The sequence below is a fragment of the Zalophus californianus genome, chromosome 11, assembly GCF_009762305.2.
Source record: "Zalophus californianus isolate mZalCal1 chromosome 11, mZalCal1.pri.v2, whole genome shotgun sequence".
In the NCBI taxonomy this organism is placed as follows: Eukaryota; Metazoa; Chordata; class Mammalia; order Carnivora; family Otariidae; genus Zalophus; species Zalophus californianus.
The window spans coordinates 37,641,658-37,652,115 of NC_045605.1; the positions used below are offsets into that span (position 1 = coordinate 37,641,658).

At 37.5% G+C, this 10,458-nt stretch overlaps 1 protein-coding gene across 2 annotated transcripts in view; it reads left to right on the forward strand.

The window, feature by feature from the left end:
• Nucleotides 1–9,638, forward strand: part of SESN3 (sestrin 3) — a 76,178-nt gene extending 66,540 nt beyond the window's left edge. For both annotated transcript variants that reach the window (XM_027578599.2, XM_027578598.2), the window contains exon 10: nucleotides 1,764–9,638. In XM_027578599.2, coding sequence (XP_027434400.1) covers nucleotides 1,764–1,850 — 87 coding nt within the window. In that variant the 3' untranslated portion in view covers nucleotides 1,851–9,638. The remainder of the gene's footprint in view (nucleotides 1–1,763) is intronic.
• The last annotated feature ends 820 nt before the right edge of the window (nucleotides 9,639–10,458 follow it).

Below are 10,458 nucleotides of genomic sequence, written 5' to 3' on the forward strand. Positions count from 1 at the left end.
CACCTTAGGCATGTGTTCAGTGTAGTTAGTAATGATCAGGAAAAATTACACAGGAAAATATTGATAAGTTAGTGCCATTAAAGAAAAGGAAGTGGCATCATCCGGCCGTCTTAAAAACGTGTTTAAATTCCAGTTTATTGAATATTAACTAAATTTTGGTTACATGTTTTGGCCAACGTGGTGTGTACTGTACACGTGTAGCATCCGCCTTTGAAAGGCTGGATCTGGATATTGATATTTTTAAAGTACCTTTAGGGAAATGTCTACCATTCTCATGATTAATAAAAATCAAACCTAAGGAGATGTGTTTGGGGTGATTGTGCCAGGCCCAGAAGGTATCTCCGTTGAGAGATTAACTCTAGCCATTAGAGTTAACTTATTAGAACAATAGTTTCTCATTCCAATTTGGTAATTTAGTATTTTGACGATATAATGCATGACCTTTGAGCCAAACGTATGTACCATTATCTAAGAATATTTCTTTGGATAAAATATATAGGAATCGTTATTTAAGACCTAGTAAATGTTAAGAATCTTTACCAACATTGTAGTGTAAAAACTGGCCTTAAAGCCTAGGTCTTTTCGACCTGTAAGTCCAAGAATCTTCATTTATACCACAGTTTCCAAGCTTTTGAGAGTAAGAAAATCTCTTTAGGGTCTTAGTATTCACTAATTAATTCTATGACCGTGGCAAAGAATGTTATGGCCTCCAAACCTAACTGATTTTTTGAAGTCTTAAGAGCCAATCACACATCACATAAATACCCATTTTACTGCCAGCATCTCTTCTTAATGGCTCTTTATGCCCTGTTTACATGTTTGCATTAGATTTTCTTCCTTTACTAGGTTGTATCTAGAAATTCTCTTTACTCATCAAGAGACTATGTCTTAACAGTACATCTAACCTGTAGAAGTTATCAAAATAAATATAATATCAAAAGCATTTCTCTGTAGTAAGTTTTGAAAATATGTGGGTATTAATTTTAACCTATCAGCTGAGGTATATATCTCCCCTAAAACTTAGAGCTTGTTCACAGTTGTATCTGAAATACTCCAGGGAAGCTATGCATATCTAAGAAGGACCAGACACTAATTACAAACTGCTTTCAGCTTCAGGTTTTCACCTTAGCATCTTTCAAGTACACAGTAAGAAATGTTTTTAAAAGCTTTCCAAGGAGTGAACATAGGTTTTAATGAATGTAGAGCTGATTTTTAGCCCTATAAGATTTGACAACTGGAAGAAAGTATCACTTGCAGGAAAGTTGTCATTTATAAAAATATTTTTAAAAAGTTATTGCATAGGGGCGCCTGGGTGGCTCAGTCGTTAAGCGTCTGCCTTCAGCTCAGGTCATGATCCCAGGGTCCTGGGATCAAGCCCCACGTCGGGCTCCCTGTTACGCAGGAAGCTTGCTTCTCCCTCTTCCACTCCCCCTGCTTGTGTTCCCTCTCTCACTGTCGCTCTCTCTGTGTCAAGTAAATAAAATCTTTAAAAAAAAAAAGTTATTGCATAATCCAGAAGATTGATTGGCTTTACCTAACATATATTCTGACATAATGATTGGTATTTTCCAGGCTTTTAGAGGTCATTTTTACTGCTCACAAGACCCATTTCTTTTTTACAGTTTTGTCAATGAATGTTATGTCATTTACACGCCTGTACGTGTGATAAACCTTTGTGAATGTCTGATATGTTAAAAAAAAAAAAGTAAGTTTTTTTCAACTATTTATACTGGTCACTAAGAAGATAACATTTTCATTTCTAGGTTCATGTAAATCTACTTTTAATGGAAGCACGGATGCAAGCTGAACTACTTTATGCGCTTCGTGCCATAACTCGACATTTGACCTGAAGCATCATCACCCAGCGAAAATGTCCTATGTGTGTAAAGACCTTTTCACACAAGATATACATCAGAAGCTGTTTGTGATGTAGCATCAAAAATTATTCAATCTCTAGTGTCAAAGTTTAGCCGTTCTTTTTGGCGGCTGTAATGTGCAATGATGTGTTTTATTTTTCTTGATGCTTAACATTACTAACAATTGCAAAAATAATACTGAGGAGCACTACTTTGCATTGTTTTATAGTTGGATTTTTTGGATACTGATCATAAATCATGAACCTGGTTTATTAATGCTTAACTTCAGCGCTTTTGGATTTGTATGTATGTGTATTCTTTTCTTTTCTTTCCTTTTTTTTTTTTTAAATAAGGAAAAGCGCTTACAATCTGCTCAAGCAATTGTTTTTCAGATATTGGAAATACAGCACAGAATGACCTCCTCTGGCCATTCTAAACTTTTTAATGTTGTGTCCTAAATCTGGTGGAGGAAAAGCATGCGCTGTTGAACTAAGCTGCTCACAGGACACATATCTGTGTCCCCAGGAGATTATTTGTCAGGCACTGTTTGTGTTTTTTTTTGTTTGTTTTTGTTTTTGTTTTTTTTTACTGCTATTGGCGATAACGTGAAATGTGATACAGCCATTGTCCATAATTTAATGTGAAATTAATCATGATGAATTCTATAGCATGCTACTGAAATGCCAAATTCAGCTGTTTTCTTTCTCTTCTGAAACAGAAGTTTCCATTTTCCTTATCAGATGTATATATGAAAAGTGAAATTATGCACAATCCTTTCTATCACTGACAGCCATCCTCAGTCACCGGAATAATCAGTGCTCACAGGGCTGCTCACAGTTCATTCAGTCGGCACATACAAGCCTGTACCCACACATGATTGACCAAAAAGTTTCTTTGCACATTTTTCTTTTCTCATAGTGTTTTCTATATTGCAGTAAGCAGAGGAAGGTTAATATACTTGTATTTTTTCCTGGTAGGCCTTTAGAACTTCTTTCCCATGATTTTTCTTCTAATAGGTTGAACAGTTGAATATTCAAAGGTAAAAATTGTGTTTCTATGCATTAATGTGATTGAACAGCAACAACAACAAAAAAAGTGCAATATGTTGGGAAAAAATACTCTGCTGGACTTTCCCCCCATTATGTCATTGCAGAAGTGTCCTTTTGAACAGAGCCATAAAGAAATTTTGTTCCGATTTCTTTATCGCGCAAGGCTTTTGCCTTACTGGGGTTGAACGATATTCTTTTCCTAATGCCAAAGCACCCCCTTCCCCAGGGAAAAAAAAAAAATCTCTTTGGACAACTGGTTTTAAAAAGATATCAAGTCTTAGGGGAGGAAGAAGCATCCAAAAAGTCACATTTTTGCATTGGTTTATGTTGCTTGATTAGACTATCTTCACAGAGCACAACATTATGTGTTTATAGCTTTAATTTGTATTGTGTTAATGAACCAGTGAAGTGCCTAAAGAGATGCTTACAGCTATCCAGTAGGACACGAACTGCACTGCTTAAACACTTTTTGGTTAATTAAGGGTGACTTGAATTTTAAACATGCTAATTTTTTAAAAACCGCTCCATTTGTTCATAGTAAATAATATCGTCAAAATTCTCCATTAGAGTTCCCACAAAGATTTCATCTTAGACTTACTTCCTTACTTGTCATACAGGAGTTTTCTCTCATGAAAGAATCGTGGACAAGTGTTTTGTTAGATCATTTTGCCCTTCCATTCATCATCCTTTTCTGGTACAACATGTTAGGTTGCTTTCTTTTAGATTTTGTTCCAGATAAGAAAACAGAAAGATGACTGTAAGCCTACTAATATGAGGTGGTTCTGCATTTTTAGATCCCAGGATCTCATTTGAAATCTTCCATGTGAGGAAAAAATTACTAATATTTTTTAAGACAGGGTGGTTTATTTAAAGATAGTATTCAGAGAATTCATGCCAGATCTCTTCTGTTTAATTGCATATACCATATGCTGATTTTACTCGACATCACATTATACAGATGTGTATTAACTGCAAGGAAAGTAGGCAAATGACAAGACATGGATGATAGCATAAATGTTCATTTGACTTCCCTAACCTTAGAACTTTCAAGTTGAGGATATCTTTTATTCCTGACATCTGGGTTTGGTTTTTTTGTTTTCTTTTTTTTTTCTTTTCCTACAATCCTTTCAGTTAATAGCCCTATATTGTTGTGCAGGTGACCTGTGTTACAGGATTAAAAATGATCTTTATAAATGGAAAAGGAGGCGAAATTCTCACAGAACACCATATGAGCTTTAGACCAAAAGGGGAAACAAGGTGTAAGTAACTAAAATGGCCACTTAGTTTTTGTCTTTTATTTTTTTACCCCAGAAATGTAAGTAGTTGGAGTTTGGGTTTTGGAAATATTAGTGCCTTTACTAGATCTCTTTTCTAGCAAAGTTTCTTTTTAGCTCAGCATTGATCTATCTCATCAGTAATCAGGAACATAAGTCGACTTGGACCTATAAACAAAGACAAAACAATATATTTATGAACCTCAGTGAACCAGCCTAGAAAAATTGACTTCCGGAGGTGCTCGAGCACCTCCTGAGCCACAGCATGTGCAGCATTCCAGGGTGTGAGTACCGTTTTACGGCAAGTTTGCCGGGAACGTTCTCTAACGCAAACTTGAAATTCTGATGTGGTTTTCCAGGGTGGGATTTTTTCAGAGTATTGAATTTACTATGTAGTAATTTATAGTATAGCTTTTTATATTAAAATGTGATATTTTTAAAAGAGATATCTGGTTCAATTGGTGTAATGACGTGATTATACGATATGCTAACCTACACCTTGGGGCTCACATTGTGCCAAACGTTAAATGTGCAAGTGTACTTGGAAAAAAAAAAAAAGCACATGCGAATGTGAATTCTCTGACTTCATCGCTTATCATGTTAAAATTGGTCTAACAACCCACTGATGTATATGCTTGATTGAAGTCTATTTACTTCCCAGCTTTGGTTGTAATTCATAATTTCTCAGATCACCGTAGGAAATACCTGAATACTCTCCCATCGGAAGGTGACTCTGTTCTGTAAGCCAATCGCTTGACTGTGGGAGTGGCCTGGCAGCCGCCCCACTTGATCCTTCAGATTAGGCCCCCTCAGGTGGACTTGTGATAACCAGAGGAAAAGAGGCTTTCTGAGATGAGACCGCTCATTACCTTCTTTACCTTTTTGAACCACGTATGTTGTCTCAGTCTCAGGAAGAATCTTCGTCCCATCTGGGGTACTTTTACCATAAAAGGTGGCTAATGTGGAATCTGGGCCATGGCCTTGGCCTTTAATTATGGCTTTAAACCCAGATAATGGCAGAGCGATGCAGGGCTGTTTTAGAACAGAAAACTCAGTGGAAGCTTTATATTAAGACCATATTTGAACCAGAGCCCCTATTTTAATTGTGTTGTAAAGTCTCCAAAACTCTTAAATTCTTCTAAAGACTAACATTATTCCAGAGCAGGTTTTTTTTCCTTTTCCACCTTATAGAGTTTTTTAATCCAAAATCTTAGATTTTTAGGCCACAGCAAAATAAAATGATCGGCAAAAAAATTAAAAATCTATACTTAAGAATAGTTCACCACTTTAGTGCAGAGTGCATGCATATATGACCATAAGATTCTTTTAAACTCTTAAAGACAGTTCATTAGGGAAAAAAAATAAATTTCAGTGCATGTGATATAAATGATTTGCACTGTGATAGTAAAATGAGGTTTTTGTGTTGTGTTGTGTTGTGTTTTGAAGACAGTTTGAAATCATTCCTCTGAAAGGCAAGACCTTAAACTCTTGTCTTTATCTAATAGACTTTTTTCTTCTTTTCTGCAAATAGGCGGTCTTATATGGAGTAAAAAGTATGCAACAGTAATGCTATATGAACAGTATCTGAAAGTTTCTTGGTGGTATAATTCCACAGCACCCTGAGAGACATGTGGCCCCTTGGTTCAGATCGAGTGTGAAGTTACTTAATTTGTATCATCAGAACCCACTCTCGGTGGCCGTCCTCTTCATATGTGTTTCCCTACTGTATCCCTCTGGAGACTGAGAATCAAATTACGGAGTCTTTCCTCAGAACAGTACTGTACCATGAATGTATTCCTCTCAGTCACCGGAACTTAAATGCCCCAGTGTGTGGAGCTGATTTCCATGCTAAATTTGGCTTAGCAGTGTCCACTCAGGTGAGACCTAGAACAAAAACAGCTGGGGTGAAATGGATCCTAGAGGCAGAGGCAGAGAGAGCCCTGTGAGGAAGGAAAAGGTTTCCCAAGAACACGTGGAACATTACTCTGAGCGTGGCCGTCCTCAGCATCGCACACCTAACATCAAGGAACCTTCCCCTGTGGGAGTTCTGACCTACATTCGGTCCACCCTTTCCTGCCTGCTTTCTTTCCCCCAAGTGCCTCAACCTTCTACACGCTTGCGTCCCTCAGCCCATCTTGGTCTGCAGGTCTTTTCACCATCCAAACGTCACCAGCCACCTGCTGATAGTCACCAGCATTTACTTTTTCTGAGTTACTTTTTCTCCACTCATTAAGAATATGACTTTGTCCCAGCTCCCCTAAATCCCTCAACCATCCAGCTACATTTTAGCTAACCTTTACCTTGGACACCCTACCAGATATTATGCAGCACTGAGTGGAATCCTGCCCAACCCATACTCTTCTCCCCTTTCCCGGCTGCCAAAATAGCTTGCTGTCCTCTACCTCATCCCCAAAGAGCCTATAAATTCAGAGTATCCAACCTTTTCATGGATTCACTCTCTGTTGTTCAGCAATGCTACTTCCATATTTTAATAAATCGTAGAAGATTTTTGCCTTCTAATCAAAGTAGAAGTCTTTATATTTATACATGATACGGAAATGGAACTATTTCTATCATGCAGAACTTAGCGTTTAGCAGGATTTTAACGTGATTGAGTTACCATCCTAACCTGGATCTATATTAGGGAATAAATAGTGGTGTCAATCCAAGTAATTTGAATGTAAATTTAAAATTCTCCAGCAATTCAGATTGATCCGTAACCCTTCAGTGGAACAGGAAAGTTCTGGCATATAAATGGGTGGTGTTTCAGATACTTGTTTGATTGTTGTTGCTTGGGCCTTGAAACACAGTTCTAATAGAAGGACACATGATAAAAGGTGTTTAGGTGGTCCCATTGGATCACACAAGCCCATTTGATATATAACATAGATAAAATACCACAAAATTGGGTACATAAGAGTTTGGACGAGCTTTCCTGGGTCAGATTAAGCTCACCCCCTTTCTTACCCTGCTGTCATGGGGGGGCAGGGGGGGCAGTACTGTTTGATGAAAAAGGAATGCATTGACTTTGTAGTCTGTCTTCCCCTGCCTGCATTTCAGGTATACCCAGACTTTATCATTAAGGAACAAGTGCACAGAGGAGGAAGAAGCAAGTTCTTCCTCTCCGGCCAGTGCACGCTCTGTGTTGTTCATGGATGGAAACTCTGTCAGGTTCCTAACATGGGGTGTGTTGCTCTACCGATGATTGACCTGAGGATGAACCACCCTGTTTAGAAGTAGAGATTATTACAATCTGTGGTGGTATTTGACACTTTGCATTCTGTTCATGAGCAACCCAGCCTGACAGCAGAGTCTAGTAAAATGCCTTTAACTGCCCAGGAGTGAATTGATGCCTCGTTAAGAAATGAGACAATAGTAGATGCTGAAGGGATGGTTTTTACTAAATCATATGTCATGAAGTGTTCATTCTAGCTTTAAATTAATTATGACTGCACCACCATGAAGTAGAGAATTGAAAAAGGAAAAATGGGGGCGGGGGAAGGAATATCTTATTTTTTTCCCAATGCTTGTGGAAATCTTTGAGATAATGAAACACACCCTATAAAATAGCCTTTAGAACAAACACACCATTCTACTTATAGCTGATAAGACAACATCAAACATTAGTAAGTCTAAGTATGATAGATAGAATTTTTGGTATATAAATTTTGCTAAAACAGTCTATTTTTCTTGTACCCCTCGGTTGAACCTCTTAAAAATGAATGTATAATTTCCACAGAAAGATTATCAAAGGGGGAGAGAACCTCTGGTCTTTAATGCTCAAGTATTGCCCATGACTTCTGATTAGCTGAGTGTGTGCATTATGACACTTAGCAAATGAAAGTGGCTATACATCTCTTTCTTAAATTAATCCGTCTTTACAGATTTCCACCGACTTCCAAATCTCGTAAGGAAGGATCAAAAGGAAGGATAAAGGAAACCTTTCAGTTGGGTAGGAAAATGTTTCCTTGTGATGTTGAGAGGCTGTTTTCTCCTTTCTGAATTTCATGAGTTCTCTAAAAGGAAAGGCAAGAGTTCAGTGGTGCCCTTGTTCATCAAGGAAAGCGAGCCAAACTCTCTTATCTAGTGCACATTTTCTTTGCATCCATAGATCTTCTCTGGAAAGAAAATAACGATTTTTCCCTTCCTCTTTCTCTTCACATCTACTCTTTTCAGCTCAAAATAAGATAGACACAGGAAGCAAACCAAGCCAGTTTGGCATCTTCTCCATGCCCAATAGAATAGTCCCATCACATGCACAGTCTGAGCGAGGTGAGAAAGTACCCCGTCAGGTCAACTTGGAATATGGCCTTGCTCCTCGGATTAGCTCCTTCAAACCTGAAAATAACTTTCCTGGTCATGGAAGAACTGGATGTATCCTCTAGCTTATGAAATAGGATTTGAACTTGAAATCTCTTTTAAAAAAAAAAAATCCTGATTTTGCAGGGCAGCTACATGATGAATGTATATATTAAGACTTTGTAGCTGAATTGCACATGAAATCAGATTGCCAACTTCTTGACTTTCAATTTTAGACATCATTTTATCCTTCAGTTGTGAGCGATATATGTAGCATGCTGTGAAATGTCTATTATAGTTCTTTAATTCATCAGTATTAATACAGATTTATCTTTTGCGTTCCTTGGTACTTTTTATTCAATGTAATCAGAAGCTGTGATGTTTTGCCTTTGTAGTCCTGTGCTTTGTTACTGTAATTTTTTTTTTTTACGAAGCACGTGACTTTGGACTAATGTGAGGCAGATGACATGATCTTTAAGACTGCTATATATATCAGTCTTACTATATAAGGTTTTTCAATTAGAATAAGCTTTTATCAAATAGATCATTGATGCAATTTAGGTTTCACACAGTTTTCAGCGTCAAACGGCGGTCCTATATTTATAGTTTCAATTCTGAAAATAGCAGACTTGATAAACAGCCACTTTAAACTCATTCTGGCAAACCAGACCCTGCTCTAGATGTAGTAGTCTAAGGTAGTTAACCATATAAGCCTTTTCAACTATTATGCCCTCCACGGGAGTCAGCAGTTAAGGAGATTATAGAACCCATGAAAGCTTTTTGTATGTATAAGTAGGTTTTATTTTTCTTATGTTGCTGATTTTACAATTCTGACTAAAGCTGACCTGAATGGATCAGTTTATGTGTAATATTCTAGTGCTTTAATGGCTTTTTTTTTTTTGGAGGGATGGGTAATATTATTTGAACAGATGCAGAAGGAACTGTTGGTGGGTCAAGACAAACACATTTGAAATAAAGGAACTGTGTATTAAACATGTTAACAACAATTCATAACTGCACTTTTTATGACATTTTGAAAATCTATTTATAGGTACAGAACAATGGGTTTTGTTAAACTGTATCACATTTATACTTGCAGAAATTTATTTCATTGTTATTAGTAGGAATTTTATTGGTTCAATAAAATTGGCAAAACTGAACCCTGACTGTTTTCTTTTATATATATTTATATTTACATTGGAGAAGCATTCTTGCCTAGGTTCATTTCTGCTCGATGATTGAGACATGCTTTCAGAAAGACATCAGAACTATGTCTTTTTTTTCCCCTTTATTCCCAACCCACAGTTTTTTGGTGACATTTGTTATAATCACTTGATACTGCATTAATGGAATATTGCAATAGCATAAGTGGTGCAAAATCTATAATTATTGCTACCTTTTAAGATGTCCATTGTGAGGGCGCCTGGGTGGCTCAGTTGGTTGAGCGACTGCCTTCGGCTCGGGTCATGATCCTGGAGTCCGGGGATCGGGTCCCATATCGGGCTCCCTGCTCAGCGGGGGGTCTGCTTCTCCCTCTGACCCTCTTCCCTCTCGTGCTCTCTCTCATTCTCTCTCTCTCTCAAATAAATAAAATCTTTAAAATAAATAAATAAATAAATAAATAAAAAATAAAATGTCCATTGTGATCGCAGCAAGAGGCACGTTCATTTCACTATTGTCTCTTGTTAGCCAAACCGGGAATGTAGAATGGGAAAGGGGCATTGAACCTGGGGTCAGAGCCTGGCTTCAAAAACTTTTTCTTCACATTCTAATCCTAGCTTTGTGACCTTAGAAGTGATTTGATCTCTGGGAACCGTGATTTCCACACCACAATCTGAGGGGAAGAATACCTTCTGGATGTGGTTGAGAATGAGGTGAAATGTAATCATGTATTTGAAATATACGGTGGCAGGTTTCAAAAGCTAAATGAGAAAGCCTTCCACAGTGTTGTTGCCAATTGAAATAAAGAGGTGGGAAGAA